The sequence below is a fragment of the Nycticebus coucang genome, chromosome 11 (genome assembly GCF_027406575.1).
Source record: "Nycticebus coucang isolate mNycCou1 chromosome 11, mNycCou1.pri, whole genome shotgun sequence".
Lineage (NCBI taxonomy): Eukaryota > Metazoa > Chordata > Mammalia > Primates > Lorisidae > Nycticebus > Nycticebus coucang.
In genome coordinates this window covers 126,030,520-126,049,437 of record NC_069790.1, presented here as the reverse complement: position 1 = coordinate 126,049,437, position 18,918 = coordinate 126,030,520, and the positions used below count along the sequence as shown (strand labels likewise).

General features: G+C 38.5%; 1 protein-coding gene across 2 annotated transcripts in view; it reads left to right on the top strand.

The window, feature by feature from the left end:
• Positions 1–18,918, top strand: part of LMBR1 (limb development membrane protein 1) — a 241,507-nt gene that overhangs the window by 178,630 nt on the left and 43,959 nt on the right. For both annotated transcript variants that reach the window (XM_053609599.1, XM_053609600.1), the window contains 3 exons: positions 12,871–12,951; positions 17,723–17,799; positions 18,433–18,510. In XM_053609599.1, coding sequence (XP_053465574.1) covers positions 12,871–12,951; positions 17,723–17,799; positions 18,433–18,510 — 236 coding nt within the window. The remainder of the gene's footprint in view (positions 1–12,870; positions 12,952–17,722; positions 17,800–18,432; positions 18,511–18,918) is intronic.

Here is an 18,918-nt window from a genome sequence, read left to right as displayed (position 1 = left end):
AATTAAGTGAGTGCTTGAATACGGGTGGAGGGTTCTATCTTCTTTCACTGGGTGCCAGGCTTCATCCTCTAAGAAGGGGCTGGGGACGCCTTCCAGCCTAAGGATGAGAGGATCTAGTAATAAGGTGTCCTCAGGGACAAATCCCATGAGATTGTCAAGTCCTACCTACGCGGTCTAGGGCAGCACTTCTCAACCTGTGGGTCGCGACCCACAGGAACTGTATTAAAGGGTCGCAGCATTAGGAAGGTTGAGAACCACTGCTCTAGGGTTTCCAGTCAGCATTTTTAGTGCTTCATTCTTAAATATGAGCAAACAACTGAGGCCCACTGGACATCTGGGAAAGCTTCCCATATGAAACAAATAAATAGGGACACTTGGGAGAGACAGATCATGCAGAGGAGAAAAACATCTCAAAATAAATCCATCAGTATCCCGCAAGAGACAGCCTGCATTTGCGAGGAAGACTAGGATTCCATAAAAATGTGATATCTAGTGAGCAGAAAGGGATGCTTGAAAATTAGAAATAATAGCACATTTAAAAGACTGGAAGATGAAGAGCTCCTCTAGACAATAGGTCAAAATGACAAAAATAGGCAAAATAGGAGAGGGGAGTTAAAGAACATTGGTGATAAGTACAGGAGACCCAACATCCAGCTATCAGGAAGTCAAATAGAAGAGAGGAAATGCGGTGGGGAGGGACAAAGCAAGATGATTTCTCACATCTAAAGGACCTGAATTTGGAGAATGAAAGGACTCACCTGGTGTCCAGCTTGTAGAAATGGACTCACAGGAAGCTGGGGACAAAGATCCTATGTGGTTTGAAAGAGAAAAAAAAAAAAAGCCATTCACAGTCAAAGGGGCAAGAATCAGAATAATGTCAGACTTCTCGAAAGCAGCAGTGGAAGGTGGAAGAGAATGAAGTCATGACTTCGGAATTCTTAAGGATGCTCTCTGAGAGAAGATTAGCTGAGGTGATAGATTTTATATTTAACCAAACTATAATTTAAGAGCAAAGGTAAAATATTTAGACTTGTGTAGTCTCCAAGAATTTACTCCTCATCACCTTTTCTTAGCAGGGCACTGTAGGGGATGCACCACTGAAAGAGAGGAGCAAGTCAAGAGCAGACATGGCTGTGCAGGAGACAGGACAAGCTGCATAGGAGGCCAGGAGGCCTGTCCTACAGTGACAGCGTGGGGGGCAGCCAAGACTTGAGAGAAATATCCCGAAGAAAGTGAAATTCATAGTGTAACTGAGAAGTATAGAAACCAAGAGAAAAGAAGGACATTCGGTAGGAAGGTTTGGCTTTGAATTAGTGTTAAGTACGTAGAAAACCAAGTAAATGAAAAATAAATACTTGCTAATTCTGGGACTAGGAAGCATGTAAAGAAAGGAAGGAAAGCTGGTCATAGTTTATACAGTGGGTAAGCAGTGGGCCTGCTGGCAGTGAATGTGAATCTAGCCAGAATTCCTGATACGGTCCTATTGGAAGAAAGGGAGGAGTGAAGAAGTGTGTAGGTCAGCGACTTGAACCCTCACCTGTCACCGGAGTGCAGGGAAGGTGACAGGGAATGCTTAACCTTGGAACAAAAAAATAGCAGTAGAAAGACAAATGCTGAAAGAGTCGGCTAAGCAGCTGTCTTTTTCGAGAGTGAACTAGGAAAGAGGAAGGCATGAAAACAAATCCACACAAGTGTTTGACACTCGGGGTATGCTTCATTGTGATGATGATAAAACTGAAATCACCTAAAATTAAAGCAAGTAGTATGAGAAGCATAAAATGAAGTTCATCAGCTTTTATAATTAATTACATGGAATTCAAATACTATATTTTACTAAATGTAATGTATTGAATTTGACTGTTAACCCTGTCTGATCCTATGTCCATTATAATGATTTTCCTTTCTGTTCCAATGTCAGAAGACATCTGACACTTTTTTTTTTTTTATTGTTGGGGATTCATTGAGGGCACAATAAGCCAGGTTACACTGATTGCAATTGTTAGGTAAAGTCCCTCTTGCAATCATGTCTTGCCCCCATAAAGTGTGACACACACCAGGCCCCAACCACCTCCCTCCGTCCCTCTTTCTGCTTTCCCCCCTCCATAACCTTAATTGTCATTAATTCTCCTCATATCAAAATTGAGTACATAGGATTCATGCTTCTCCGTTCTTGTGATGCTTTACTAAGAATAATGTCTTCCACTTCCATCCAGGTTAATACGAAGGATATAAAGTCTCCATTTTTTTTAATGGCTGAATAGTATTCCATGGTATACATATATCACAGCTTGTTAATCCATTCCTGGGTTGGTGGGCATTTAGGCTGTTTCCACATTTTGGCGATTGTAAATTGAGCTGCAATAAACAGTCTAGTACAAGTGTCCTTATGATAAAAGGACTTTTTTCCTTCTGGGTAGATGCCCAGTAATGGGATTGCAGGATCAAATGGGAGGTCTAGCTTGAGTGCTTTGAGGTTTCTCCATACTTCCTTCCAGAAAGGTTGTACTAGTTTGCAGTCCCACCAGCAGTGTAAAAGTGTTCCCTTCTCTCCACATCCACGCCAGCATCTGCAGTTTTGAGATTTCGTGATGTGGGCCATTCTGACTGGGGTTAGATGGTACCTCAGAGTGGTTTTGTTTTTCATTTCTCTAATAATTGGGGATGATGAGCATTTTTTCGTATGTTTGTTAGACATTCATCTGTCTTCTTTAGAGAACCTTCTATTCATGTCTCTTGCCCATTGATATATGGGATTGTTGGCTTTTTTCATGTGGATTAATTTGAGTTCTCTATAGATCCTAGTTATCAAGCTTTTGTCTGATTGAAAATATGCAAATATCCTTTCCCATTGTGTAGGTTGTCTCTTTGCTTTGGTTATTGTCTCCTTAGCTATACAGAAGCTTTTCAGTTTAATGAAGTCCCATTTGTTTATTTTTGTTGTTGTTGCAATTGACATGGCAGTCTTCTTCATGAAGTCTTTCCCCAGGCCAGTATCTTCCAGTGTTTTTCCTATGCTTTCTTTGAGGGTTTTTATTGTTTCATGCCTTAAATTTAAGTCCTTTATCCATCTTGAATCAATTTTTGTGAGTGGGGAAAGGTGTGGGTCCAGTTTCAGTCTTTTACATGTAGACATCCAGTTCTCCCAACACCATTTATTGAATAGGGAGTCTTTCCCCCAAGGTATGTTCTTGTTTGGTTTATCGAAGATTAGGTGGTTGTAAGATGTTAGTTTCATTTCTTGGTTTTCAATTCGATTCCAAGTGTCTATGTCTCTGTTTTTGTGCCAGTACCATGCTGTCTTGAGCACTATGGCTTTGTAGTACAGACTAAAATCTGGTATGCTGATGCCCCCAGCTTTATTTTTATTACTAAGAACTGCCTTAGCTATACGGGTTTTTTTCCGGTTCCATACAAAACGCAGAATCATTTTTTCCAAATCTTGAAAGTACGATGTTGGTATTTTGATAGGAATAGCATTGAATAGGTAGATTGCTTTGGAAAGTATAGACATTTTAACAATGTTGATTCTTCCCATCCATGAGCATGGTATGTTCTTCCATTTGTTAATATCCTCTGCTATTTCCTTTCTGAGGATTTCATAGTTTTCTTTATAGAGGTCCTTCACCTCCTTCGTTAGGTATATTCCTAGGTATTTCATTTTCATTGAAACTATGGTGAAGGGAGTTGTGTCCTTAATTAGCTTCTCATCTTGACTGTTATGGGTGTATACAAAGGCTACTGACTTATGGACATTGATTTTATATCCTGAAACATTACTGTATTTTTTGATGACTTCTAGGAGTCTTGTGGTTGAGTCTTTGGGGTTCTCTAAGTATAAGATCATGTCGTCAGCAAAGAGGGAGAGTTTGACCTCCAATGCTCCCATTTGGATTCCCTTTATTTCCTTGTCTTGCCTAATTGTATTGGCTAGAACTTCCAGCACTATGTTGAATAGTAAAGGTGACAGAGGACAACCTTGTCTGGTTCCAGTTCTAAGAGGAAAAGCTTTCAGTTTTACTCTATTCAGTAAAATATTGGCTGTGGGTTTGTCATAGATAGCTTCAATCAGTTTTAGAAATGTGCCACCTATGCCTATACTCTTCAGTGTTCTAATTAGAAAAGGATGCTGGATTTTATCGAATGCTTTTTCTGCATCTATTGAGAGGATCATGTGATCCTTATTTTTGCCTCTGTTAATATGGTGGATAACGTTTATGGACTTGCGTATGTTAACCAGCCTTGCATCCCTGGGATGAAGCCTACTTGATCATGATGAATGACTTTTTTGATGATAAGCTGTAATCTATTGGCTAGGATTTTGTTGAGAATTTTTGCATCTACATTCATGAGTGAGATTGGTCTGAAATTCTCCTTTTTGTTTGGGTTTTTCCTGGTTTTGGTATCAGGGTGATGTTTGCTTCATAGAATGTGTTCGGGAAGATTCCTTCTTCCTCAATTTTTTGGAATAATTTCTGCAGTACAGGAATAAGCTCTTCCTTGAAGGTTTGATAGAATTCTGGAGTGAAGCCATCTGGACCAGGGCATTTTTGGGTTGGAAGCTTTTTTATTGTTTCTTTGATCTCAGTGCTTGAAATTGGTCTGTTCAGGAGCTCTATTTCTTCCTGGCTGAGTCTAGGGAAAGGGTGTGATTCCAAATATTGATCCATTTCCTTCACATTGTCAAATTTCTGGGCATAGAGTTTCTGGTATTATTCAGAGATGATCTCTTGTATCTCTGTGGGATCAGTTGTTATTTCCCCTTTATCATTTCTGATTGAGGTTACTAGAGATTTTACTTTTCTATTCCTCGTTAGTCTGGCCAACGAGATGGTTTATCTATTTTATTTATTTTTTCAAAAAAATTTGAAAAATTTTATTTATTTTATTTTATCTATCTATTTTATTTATTTTTTCAAAAAACCAACTCCTTGTTTCATTAATTTTCTGAATGATTCTTTTGTTTTCAATTTCATTGATCTCTGATTTGATTTTGTATATTTCTTTTCTTCTACTGAGTTTAGGCTTAGATTGTTCTTCTTTTTCCAATTCCATAAGATCTCTGGTGAGATTGTTGATGTGCTCTGTTTCTGTTTTTCGAATGTAGGCATCTAAAGCGATGAATTTTCCTCTCAAAACTGCTTTTGCAGTATCCCACAGGTTTTGGTAGCTTGTGTCTTCATTGTTGTTATGCTCAAGGAAGTGAATGATTTCCTGTTTTATTTCTTCCTGCACCCATCTGTTATTCAACAGAAGATTGTTTAATTTTCATGCCTTTGGGTGGGGTCGAGCGTTTTTGTTAGAGTTGAGTTCCACCTTTAGTGCCTTATGGTCTGAGAAGATACAAGGTAAAATTTCAATTCTTTTGATTCTGTTGATATTTGTTTTGTGTCCCAGGATATGATCAATTTTGGAGAATGTTCTTTATCTTTGGGGTGGAGTGTTCTATATGCGTCTATCAAGCACAGTTGTTCTAGGGTCTCATTTAAATCTCTTATATCTTTGTTGAATTTCTGTTTAGATGATCTGTCTAGCTCTGTAAGAGGAGTGTTAAAGTCCCCTGTTATGATGGTATTATCAGATATCATATTGCTCAGACTGAGTAAGGTCTGTTTCAGGAATCTGGGAGCATTTAAATTTGGTGCATAAATATTTAGAATTGAAATGTCTTCTTGTTGATTTTTCCCTTGACCAATATACAGTGACCATCTTTGTCTTTTTTGGCTTTAGTTGCTTTAAATCCACATGTATCTGAAAATAAGATTGCAACTCCTCTTTTCTTCTGAATTCCATTTGCCTGAAAAATTGTCTTCCAAACCTTGACTTGAAGCTTTAATTTGTCTTTTGAAGCCAGGTGTGTTTCTTGCAGATAGCAAATGGATGGCTTGTGTTTTTTAATCCAGTCAACCAATCTATGTCTCTTCAGTGGGGAATTCAAGCCATTAACATTTATTGAGATAATTGATAAGTGTGGTAGTATTCTATTCATCTTATTTTGTGAGAGTCCATTGCTTAGTTTTATGTTTTGCATCAGTGTGGAGGTTAGGTTCTGTCCTTTAATTTCTGAGTTCTTACTTTGCTCCTGATCCACTGTGGTGGTCAGTGTGCAGAACAGGTTGAAGTATTTCCTGTAGAACTCGTCTTGTTGTGGCGAATTTCCTCAATGTTTGTATGTCCGTAAATGATTTGATTTCTCTGTCAATTTTTAAGCTTTGCTTAGCAGGGTACAGAATTCTGGGCTGGGAATTGTTCTGTTTAATTAGATTAAAGGTAGATGACCATTGTCTTCTTGCTTGGAAAGTTTCATTAGAGAAGTCTGCGGTCACTCTGATGGATTTGCCCCTGTAGGTCAACTGGCGCTTACTCCTGGCAGCTTGCAGAATCTTTTCTTTTGTCTTGACTTTGGACAGGTTCATCACAATGTGTCTTGGAGAGGCTCGGTTAGAATTGAGGTGACCTGGGGTCCGAATATCCCTCTGAAAGCAGTGTGTCAGAAACTTTGGTGATATTTGGGAAATTTTCTTTTATAATATTCTCTAGTATGGCTTCCATTCCTCTGGGGCATTCTTCTTCCCCTTCTGGGATTCCTATAACTCTTTATGTTGGAACGCTTCATAAAGTCCCATAATTCTGACAGTGAACGTTCTGCTTTCTCTCTCTTCTTTTCTGCTTCTTTTACTATCTGAGTTATCTCAAGAACTTTGTCTTCTACCTCTGAAATTCTTTCTTCTGCATGGTCTAACCTGTTGCTGATACTTTCCATTGCATCTTTAAGTTCCCTAATTGACTGTTTCAGTTCCTTCAGCTCTGCTATATCCTTTTTATATTCTTCCTATCGTTCATCTCTTATTTGATTCTGTTTTTGGATTTCCTTTTGGTTATTTTCCACTTTATTAGCAGTTTCCTTCATTGTTTCCATCATTTCTTTCATTGTTTTCATCATGTGTATTCTAAATTCCCTTTCTGTCATTACTAACATTTCTTTATAGGTGGAATCCTCTGCAGTAGGTACCTCATGGTCCCTTGGCGGGGTTGTTCTGGACTGGTTCTTCATGTTGCCTGGAGTTTTCTGCTGATTCTTCCTCATGAGTGATTTCTTTTATCTGTTTCCTTGCCCTAATTTTCCTTTCACTTCCTCTTGCTCTTTAAGTTCTCGTGCCTGTGGACTAAGGGTTACAGGAACAGAAGGGTGAGAAGGTTGAAGAGCAAAAAAAGGGGATGAAAGAAAGGAGGACCGAGTGATAAGAAAAAAAAAGAAAAATAGAGAAAGGAGAGGGGGTGGGTAAAAGGAATATTGACAAAAAGAAGAGAGGCACAAAAAGAGGGAGACAGAACAATATAGGTGTACAGTAGGGTACTTTGATACAACCCTAAAACATACCCCACCTTCTGGGGGTGCCCACGTTGGGTGGTTCCCTTGAGGTCAGCAGCTCTTTGCTAACCTGATCAGACACAGTACCCCATCTCCACCAAGTAGAGAGGAAAGACAAACATGCTATAAATCAAACCAAAACAAGCAAACATAAAACTTTATGGGATAAAATTGGGTGAAAAACCAAATAATAGTATTAGAAACACTAACAGAAATGAAGTTCTAGTTATTGAAGAAGGCAGCAATGGGAAATTATAATTAAACTAGAAAAATTGAGAAAGGAAAAGGATCTGTATGGAAAAGATTGAAATTAAAAAACAAAACAACATCAACAACATCAAAATAAACAAAAATAGCAACCAAACCAAAAAACAAACAAACATACAAACAAACAAACAAAAAGCACAACCAAAAACAAAGCAGTATGTATACGTTATTGAATATTGTGTGGGCAACACGTGGTCTTCTGGGGTATGAGATGTTAATCACAGTTCTGATACGACTGGAGGCTGCTGATTTCTCAAACCCCAGCAGGTAGACACCCTAAATCTCTCTTCAGCCCATTTAAAAGGCACTTTGAACTTGTAAACTTGCTGAGCAGAAGCTTTCCCAGGAAAGTGCTTGTCGCTGGAATCACTGCTGAAGTTTGCCAAAACTGGTCTCACTCTGCCCCTGAAGGTTAGGGCTGCAAGGCAGCTCAGGCTCCACCCATAGGCTACTTGGTCGCTGGGTTACCAGCTCCCACCCAATTCTAGCTCTGCGACCCTGAGGGCAGAGCTTGCCAGGGTAGATCACTCACAATGGCTCCCTGTGACCCACAGCCAAACACTATTAGCTCCGTCTGGCTCAGCGGCTCAGACTGGGGCCCTAGACAACGGCCAAAGTTCTCCGCACTCCCACTCAGGCTCTCCCCAAGGCAGTTCAACTGAGTGCCTAGTCCAAAGACACCAAAACAGTTCACAGGTAAGGCCTTTCTGGTTTGCAGTCTCGCTGCTACTGAACTTACAGTTGCGGGCGGTTTTAGACGGATTGAACACACGCGGCCACTTGCCGTTTTTCCACTGTTATATTCCTCTTCTTGGGGTCCAGAAGTCTCTCACTGACTCCCTGTATCCTGTCAGGGGTGATGATAGGCAGATCCCACCAGCCAGGGATGCCTGGAGTCCTATCTCCCCAGACTCACGGTGCCCAGATGGCAAGGAAGCTGTTACTCGGCCGCCATCTTGCTCCACCTCCTCTTTTTTTTGCTTCTTATATTCCATGACAAGAGGCTAGTGACAATGCTGAGTACATTCTTTGGCCCTCAGACACAGTTGATTGATTACTGGTTATGGGAATAAACAATGTGAAAAACCAGCAGTTATTTTAGAATACACATAGTTAAAAAAATTAAAGAACAAACAATAAAGAATACACAAAATTTATGGAAAGAGTGGATAGAGTTGGTTAGTCCTGTGGATGTTAGGGATTATTTTTTCTTCTGGCTGAAGAAAAAATTTTTTCTTCTGGCTGATGGAAGTTGCAGTTGTGAGCAGCTACATCCTTTGCTAAGTAGATAAAAAGAGAGTGGAGAGAAAGTGTGGACACACCTTCCTTACAGGAGAAATCTCATGACTCAGCTTGTGAGCAATGTGAGGAAGAGAAATTCAAGGAAGAGGGGAAGCCCATCATCTTCTGACACCGAGGAGAGGCTCCATGGGAAGATGCATCTTAGAATGCAAAATGGAAAAAAAAATCAGCAAAGGATTGCATGGTGTGCTGAGGAAGGTGGAAGGAGAGAAACTGTATTCCTGTGTGAGACACCTGAGAGGAAGCCCAGACTCCATCCTGGAGATGGCTCCAGGAAGTGTCTCACTCAGAATTATAAACAAAATGAACAAGAACACTTTAATTATTTTATTTGTAACCAAAAATAGATAATAAAATCATCAGGTGAGCTCATATTTATGTTTTTCTCTTTTAAAACTGTACCATAATTATAACAAATCCACCAAACTCTTTCTCACCCGAAATAAATAAGAGCTGGGGAATATGCAGGTGGCAGAAAAATCTTAAAAGAACAGAGCCTATGAGACAGGGTTTTTCATGTTTGCTATAAGCACCCACTGCCATTTCTTCTAGTAAAGCACCTGGCTGTGATTTGCAGTTTTCCTTGTTGGATAAAGGTCTGTGGAGCTGCTTGTCAGGGTTTTCTGTCTCTCTGAGGAGCTGACGTTGACTCTAAGCCATGTCATTAGAACACTTGCTCTGTAGACTTTTATTCTTGATCACAGTGACATAATGACTGAAAATAGTTGTGACTGAATCATCCCAGCTGTGATAACATGAAGAGACTACCCTGTGTTCCTGCCACCCAGAGCTCCTGATGCCTTGTGTCCTTACTGGAAGGTTTTCCTACGGGTTGCATGTCATGAATTCCTTTTCTGTCTTAACTAGTGAGTCAGTTACTTATAACCAAGGAGCTCTAACTGATAAAGGTTAAACCTCAAATAAATTTCAGCTGGATAAGAGAAAAAGCAGGGTTACAATTAAAGGGGTGTGGCTTGGCACCCGTAGCTCAGTGGTTAGGGTGCCGTCCATGTACACCAGGGCTGGCGGGTTCAAACCTGGCCCAGGCCTGCTAAACAACGATGACAACTACGACAACAACAAAGAAATGGCCAGGTGTTGTGGCAGGTGCCTGTAGTCCCAGCTACTTGGGAGGCTGAGGCAAGAGAATCACTTAAGCCCAACAGTTTGAGGTTGCTGTGAGCTGTGATGCCACAGCACTGTACCAAGGGCGACATAGTGAAACTCTGTCTCAAAAAAAAAAAAAAAATCAAAGTGGTGTGTGTGTATGTACATCCATAAGTAACAAGCAAGTAGGCAAGACAGGTGAGCACAGGTGACAACAAAAAGACAGTAGAGCTTTAAAGTCCACCCAACAGAAATCAATTTAAAAAGTACTAATGACAAATAGGGTCATTATGAAACAATAGAAGACATGATTTCTAAGGAAGCTGTAGCAGTATTATGTGGATCAAAAAAAAAAAAAATTACAAACCCTCCTCCCCAAAACTCAGTAGCCAAACACAAGTGCAAAATGCAAACAAAAATCTTAAAAACTGAGAGAACCTAATCACAGTGTAGTTGGTAGTAGGGGATTTTAATTTATCTGTTTCAGACTGTGCCTTAGCCCATTTGTGTTACTATAAAGGAACACCTTGGGCTGGGTGGTTTATACGCAGTAAAGGGGTCTATTTGGCTCCGGGTTCTCCAGGCTGTTTGAGAAGCACGGCATCAGCATCTGCTCCTGGGGAGGGCATCAGGGAGCTTCCACCCTGGTGGAAGAGGAAGAGGCCAATGTGTGCAGAGATGGTGTGGTGAGGGTGCTAGAGGGGAGGGAAATGTCAGGCTCTTCTTAATAAAATAACTAGCTTTTGTGGAAACTAACAGAATGGGAACACCCAGCCATTCATAAAGGATCCACCCCCATGACCCAAACACCTCTTATAGGTCCCACTTCCAACTCTGGGGATCACATTTCAACATGAGCTCTAGAGGATTGAATATCCACACTGTAGCAGAATTTAACAGATAAAATAGAACATGGAGATATACAAACCATTAGAGAAAGAAACAGAAAATGTGAACAGGGAAAATCCATATGATTAATAAATATATGAAAATATGTTCAATCACATTTAAGAAAATGCGTATTAAAGTGGCAGTAAGAAAATATTTTTAATCTATTAAATTGGCAAAAATTTAAGAGTGATAATATCTACTGCTGGGGAAGATATTGAAAAATAGGTACTTCCAAAGCTGTTGATAGAAATGGAAATCATTACAGTATTTTGAGGATATAACCTTTAAATATCTCTTCAAACTGTAAATGTTCATATCCTTTAGCTCAGCAGTCTGAATTTTGGGAAGCTATTTTATAGAAGTAATTAGAATCAAATGCACTGGATGTACACATGAGAATGTTTATTACAACATTGCAATGGCAAAAATTGAGGAAACCCTGAATATTGATAAATGGAATAGTTCTGAATAAAATAGTAGTATGTCCATGGTATGGGATATTATTCAGCTATTAAGGAGTTGGCACTAGCTCTCAACTTGGACATATTGACTCAGAAGCAAATTGACTCGGAAGCAAATGGCAAAGTAACATGTTTGATATGTGTGGTGTCAGAGTCCCACCCCAGGGGCAGGGTCCGCTAAGACCTGTGGAAACTAGCGGTGACTGACTGAAGAAATACAGAGTTAGAAACTACAATAAAGAAAGAGACATGAGACCCAGAATAGAATTAAAGGTGGGAACTCAGGGGTCCACTGCCCGTTTGTGGGATTCCGGCCATGGTCCCGAGTGTTTGCTCCACTCTGCTTTTATTGGAGTCTATTTGCCCAGAGGGTAAGATGAGGGAGGTAACAAAGATGCCAGCAGTTTCTCAGATTGATCACATCAGCTCCTATTATTATTATTAACCTTAAGGGTAGCCCTCAGAAATCTGAAATCTGAGCCTTGTACTGGGAGAGCCTCCCACTTGAGATCACACACACAGATTTCTAGGGAGATATTAAACTCTGCTAGTTCCCTGTGGAGTAAAACACCACTGGTGTTAATCTCCTCTGAAGAATCGGTGGGAGGGAGGAACTTTCCTCCCATCACCACCACAGAGGATCTTCCTCTGCAATAAGGGATATAAGTTCTTCTGCCCATATCTCAGGGCTGCAGCTACTCCTTTGATCTCTGCTCCAGGCAAATGCAAATCTCCACAATGGGTATCTGCTTTGCCTGTTTACTAGTCAGGAAACGACCCAGTTAATGTATCTTTCCAGGTCTTTGCCACAGTCTCTTCTATGACCATTTTTCCTCAGAGTGCTCACAGACCCAGCAGGGGTGTTTGTAAGCTGCATCCCCAACAGGCTAGAATTTCAGAAAAGGCAGGAAGCTTGCTAGCAATGGCTAGCTTAAATGTAAACTAGCTGACTTTTCTTTGTTCTGACTCGCTCAGCTTACTTTTTAATTTTCCTCTTTTTCTGGGTGTGCTTTCTCTTGCCAAGAATGGGGTCTTCAGTCCTCATTCTCCATGCACACGGTGTATATGTATGAAAATGCTTATACATTTTAAACAAAGGTGTGGAAGCATCAGCCAAGCTGTTAATAAATTGTCTCTTTAGGGAATCGAGATGGATAAAGAAGATCTTGCCTTTTTTCACTTTCAATAGTAAACACTGAAGCGTTTGTAATGAAGATTAGTAATTGATCAAATTAGAATTTCACCAAGGTAATAACTTTTCTAGGAAACACATTGTATTTAATCAGCAAGATCTTGACAGTTTTAAGTGATCAAGATATAGATGTATTTGTCTATGAATGACAGCAGCATTTCTTTTTATTGCCAGTTATCAGGATTTGCTATATGATATTTTATATTTTAATTAAAGGGCAACCTGTTCAATAGTATTAGGGATTCTGTTGTTATACTTCTAATTATTTTTGTTTTTGATAGGGCTGTCTTCATCAGTGGAATACAACATAAAGGAGTTGGAACAAGAACTTGAAAATGTAAAGACTCTTAAGACAAAATTAGGTATTGTATTTATATTTTTCTTAATTTGTATATTGGTCTTGGTTTCTTATTAAAGACTTTACTGCAGCTAAAATATGAGAGAATTTATGAAATCTTTATGTTAAAAGCTTTCAATCTATCTAACCTCATTGAAAAAGACTGTCTTTAGTTTGAGGAGAGGATAAATGTGTATTCATTCACCTTTTTTGTTTTGTACGTATACAAATGGCTCTTCAAACATGTTGACATTCTAAGATGTTGCTCCACTGTCTTTTTATTGGCATTATTTCTGACAAGTTATATGTCATGCTTATCTTTTCATGTGTCTTTTTTCTGTATCTGCTTTTAAGATGTCCTCTTTATCATTGATTTTGGGTTCAGTTCCTCTTAGATCTAGGAATTTATAGTTTTCATCTAATTTGGAAAATTTTTCTTTTAGTACATAATCCTTTTAATATGCTGCTTACTTAGCTATGTATGGTTTGCTATTTTGTATCAATTTTTGTTTTTATAGGTATTACCTCTCTAAATAGTTTCTATTTCCCCCTCTGTGCTTCCCTTTTCAGGGCATGTCTATAAAGACATAGTTCAAGGCTGCTCTTTTAGCTTTATTTCGTACAGTTTCCATTGCTGTCTTCACTTTCACTCATCTTTTCTTCTACACATCAAATCAACCTTTAATCCTGTCGTTTTTCTCAGACCCTACAGTTTCATCTCTGGAAGTTCTGTTTCGACTTGCTTTATATGTTTAATGTTTTTAATTGTTACATGTTCAATCTGTGTCCTTTTTTCTGAGTATATGGAATACAATTGTTACAGTACTTTTAATGTTTTTGTCTGCTAATTCTAATATTTGTGTTAGTTCTTGGTAAGTTTTGATTGGTTGTATTTTGCGCCTTGTTGGGGGCCTCATTCATGGTATTCCTGTAAATGGGGTACTCTGTTCTGGGATACTCTTGTTCTGGACTTGAGAACAGTTCGATATTATTTTGTCTTGCTTTGAAGACTTACTAGGCTAGACCAGTGCTTCATCACATCTGTGGCTAATGATTCCCCTGTGGGGGGTAGACGCTTTTGTGCATTGTCTCTGATGGCCTGTGATTTGTGAGCTTTGTACTGTTCTGTGGGAGCAGGCATTATTCTTTGCCCTTTTTGATTGCCAATGACTTATTTGCTCTCGTTTTTTGGGTGGTTCTTTCTTTAGCCGTGGATTGTTTCCTCACACACCTGAGTCAGTCATTACTGTGCAGAGCACTCCAGGTGACCCCTTTCAGGTCCTCATAGTTCTTTTTCTTTGCTACAGTCTCCTTTCTGGCACTTTGTTCTACAAACTCCAGTTGACTCAGTCTTCCCAGACTGAGTCATGTCCATTTCATGTCCTTAACTCAAGAAATGAGCAGGGTCCTTCCCCCTTGTCTCAGGTGGGCTGTCGGGTAGGCTTGCACTGTGCTCCCACCTCTCAGAGGTCTTTGTTCTCCTGTGATCAGATGTCCAGTGTCGTGAAGATACTGTTTCATGTACATGTATTTTTTTTGTTTCTTAATTATTTCAGGCTGGGTGGTAGATCTGGTCCCTATTGTTGCTCCATCCTCAGAAGTGGAAGCCCAGTATTGTTTTTGAAAGTCAAATGATCATTCTTTTTTTTTCTCTTAGTAACATTATATTGCCTAATGTTACTTTAGTCATCCTGCTATTGGTGGATATTAGGTGTGTTTCCAGCTTTCTGCTGTTATGAATAATGTTGCTATAAGCATTCTGATACTTGCCATTTGGCATATATTTTTTATAGTGCACATAGTAAAAATGGAAATACAAGGTCATTGTATCAGTGTCTGTACCAGATTTGTAGACAATGCCAAGCTGCCCATAGTTGCGTTCTTCTTCATCCCAGCTAGATGTGAGGAGTTCCTGTTTCTCCATCATCTTGCCAAGACTCAGCAGTGTTGGACTTTAATTTTTTTTACCAATTTAGTGGATGTGAAGTGGTGTTTCATTGGTATTCTAATTTGCATGTTTTTGGTTTGTGTTTCTGTTTTTGTTTCTAGTACTCATGTAGCTTCTGTGTAAAAAAAATCCATTAATATTTAATTTAATGCAGTTTGCTGGCAATAGATTCTCTTGGTTTTTGTTTATCTGAAGACATATTTACGTCATGTTCTAGGTTGTGGGGTGTTTTATTATTTTTCTTACACAATTTAGATTTTTTATTTGGTAGTTTTCAACTGTGATGTCATTTTATTGTTTTCTTATTTCTTGTTAAAAGTCATATTGTTGCTCTTCTGAAGGGCTTTTAAAGATTTTCTTTTTGTCTTTGTTTTGAAGTTTTACTCAAAATTGTTTTCTTTATACTTGTCCTTCTTGAAGTCGTGTCACTGGTGATTCTGTGGCTTGATGCCTTTCATCCATAGAGGAAAATTATTAACCATTTCTTTTTTTTTTTTTTAAATATTTCATTGGATTGCTACTAATTTTTCTTATTACAAATTAATGTGAGGGTGCAGATGTTTAGGTTACACTGTTTTCAGTTCTAAGGTAAAGTTCAAGTTGTGGTTGAGCCCCTCACCCAGGGGGTGTGCTGACCCCACAGGTGCACATAAGGGGAGGTCGGTCTGTTGCCCTCCCTCCTGCCCACTCCCCCCACCTCTCCTCTCCCCTTTGCTAGACTCTATTAGTGTTTTTGCTTTACTGTGGGTGGGTAGTTGTTTATATATTGGTTTCATATTAGTATTGAGTACATTGGATCTTATTTCTTCCATTCTTGAGATACTTTACTATGAAGAATGTGTTTCAGCTCCATTCAAGTAAACACAGAAGCTGTAAAGTCTCCATCTTCTCTTATGGCTGAATAGTACTCCACACACATGCCACAGTTTGTTAATTCATTCGTGGGTTGGTGGGCATTTGGGCTGCTTCCACAACTTGGCAATTGTGAATTGAGCTGCAATAAACATTCTGGTGCAAATGTCCTTGTATAAAATTTTTGTTCTTTTGGGTAAATGCCTAGTAATGGGATTCTCTGAAGATGCCAGATGAGAGGCCAGCAGACACGTTTGCCATCCTCCTGTCAGAGGCTGCTTGCACCTCACTCTTTTTCATTTCCTCAGACTGCAGTTACACATATGCTAGACTTTCTCACGCTCGTGTTGTTTTCTGTACCTCCCTCCTGGTTTTATGTCTGTGCGTTAGTCCATATCTCTTTTAGTGGTCTGTTTTTTATTTTCCTATTATAACTATGTTATAACTGTTGTCAGAACTATCTATGGAATTCATCATTTTAGTTACAGTACTTCTTAGTTCCTTTTTTTAGAGATTCAAATTTACTTATGAAATTTGCCATTTTCTCACTTATTTTATTTAACATATTAATCATTTATTTTACGGCCTCTTTCTGATCAGTCCAGTGAGACCAACTGAAGGTCTGTCTCCACTGTCTTTTCCCCATCTTTGCCCTGTCTCCTGTAATGTTTAATTGAAAACTGGACATTTCTTGTACAAAATTAAAACTCCAGATGATATTTTCTTTCTTTCCTTTTTTTTTTTTTGAGAGGATTTACTTTTGTTTCTTATAGACAGTTAGAATAGGAACCTATCAATTTAATCCATGTGGGCTTGAAATCATTCAAGACTGTGCTTGATGTGTTTCTAGTTTGGTATTATCCTAGAGTATAGTTTTTTTATTGATCTTAATTGAAAGCCTGGTTGTTTTGTTTTTGACTGTGACCCTACTTCTTAATGAACTATAGTTTTAACCTTGCAAGAAACCTCAGCCCAAAGGAAGCTTTGCTCTGCCTCTCATTCTCCTGGCTGCATTCTTCTGTTCTCTCCAGCCTCTCAGCCACAGGTGCCTTACGGGAAGGCAGCGCTGCAGCCAGGCTCACTTCTTTGCTTTTCATTTTTTCTGTGATCACAGCCTCTCAAATTCTGCTTCCATGATAGCCCCAAACTCCAGTGTGTGTGTCTCTGGCTCTGCTAAGTTTGCTGAAAGCTTTGCTTTACCCTTGTGGCCTTTTACCCATTGATTTCACAAATTGGTTTATGCCAATTAAATGTTGGAAATTGCCTTGCTGGTAGAGGTTTTCCAGATCGGAGGACTTACCTCAGTTTACTTCACAGAATATTGGCCCCTCAGATTTCATTGTCTTAGTAGCTCTCTGATAGGTTCATAGGAATTTTTTTTGTTGTTGTTAAATTAAGTTTGATACATCTATTCCACTATTTCTAAGCATGAGAATTGGTGTGATGTAAGGTAGTCTGTTGTAGCCAGAAGTAGAAGTTTGTATCTAGCATTTAGAAATGGAAAGTGTTTATCTTTATAGGATATGAAAATAGAAGTGATATTTATTAATATTACTTTATTTATTCAAATATATATCTCTATCAGTATGTAGCTCTGTTTGAAATACAATGCAGTCACCCTCCATGTCTGTGGAGATGGTTATAAGACCACCTGTGGGTACCAGAGTCCAACTGCTATTGGATGTTTCAAAGTAAAGTGTTTGCTAACAATGTATTTCCTTAACCACCGAGAGGTCTTTACAGAGCTGAAATATAAACATCACTAGGATTGAGCTATTTAATATAACAAATAGGTTTTAATATTCTGACTTTTATAGTTTGTGAAGGAAGATTAAAAGTAATTTCTATTTTTTAAGAAATAAATCTTGAAAAGAAAGAAATTTATGGTAAAATAATGCATACTGATCATGTATGGAATGAAAATGTGAAGCTGAAGAGAATTTTTGGAAATTACTAGAATCTATTTTATTTTGTATTTTATTTTTCCTTCTAATAGAGAGGCGAAAAAAGGCTTCAGCATGGGAAAGAAATTTGGTGTATCCCGCTGTTATGGTTCTTCTCCTTATTGAGACGGTAAGAATTTGTTTGCCTAGTTAAATACATGTAAAAGGAAATTATATTTTATTTGCTTCAGCATTTGAATGTGACAACTCTCTCTGCTAAAGGGTTTCTACCACACTGGTTTTTTATCAGCAGGATTAAAATCCATCTATGCCTTTATTTGTAAAAACAATACAGCAAAAATGGAAATTAATGACAATTAAGAAAAATTCTCAAGATTGTTTTTTCACGAAATTAGGAAATTCAACCTTTTGTTTATTTGAAAATTAAGAAAACATAAAATGTTGCAGATGCTCTACTTCAAACTCTGATAGAATATGAACATTTCTTTATGAAATTAGTTCTGATGATATTTTACTACTTTTTAAGTCTGTGGAGTTGTGTGTTTACAATTGGGGAGATTTCATAGTAAAAGGATCTATATTACTAGCTTTGTCACGAGGTCTAAAATTATGATAACTTGGAGGATAAAAACTTCTTGAGTTTTATATGTGATATGATTGCTTTAGTATTATATGTAGGATTTTGGTCTTGACTGCTTTCCCTCTATTCTAAAACATATATTTGGTTACTTAGATTTTAATATTTGTGTCTTGGTAAAAATCTCCGTGATTGAGAGCTGATGGCCTGTCTTTTATGTTGCAGTCCATCTCAGTCCTCCTGGTGGCTTGTAATATTCTTTGCCTGCTGGTTGATGAAACAGCAATGCCAAAGGGAACAAGGGTAAAGTGAAATGCTTTAAAACCTCTTTCTACGGCAAAAGTATTATATGTATATACTCTTTGAGTATTTCAAATAAGTGAAGGGAGACATTTGCCTTTCTGCATGTATATACTTCAACTTGTGTGGATTTCTTTATGCAAATAGCTTTCACAAACAGTGTTTATTAACTATTAGTTTTGTTTCTAATTTTTTCACTTTGGATTATCAGGGCCTATTTTCAAGTATAAGAGTTCGAAAGTGTCACACAGCTTATGAAACTGCTCCAAAATGTATAATTACTGAAAGAGAGGCATAGTTCTTTTCATGATTTATATTTTCTCTTGTTTAAAAACTGATGATTTTGGCTCGGTGTCCATATTCAGTGATTAAGGTGCCTGCCACTTAACACTGGTGCTGACGGGTTTGAAC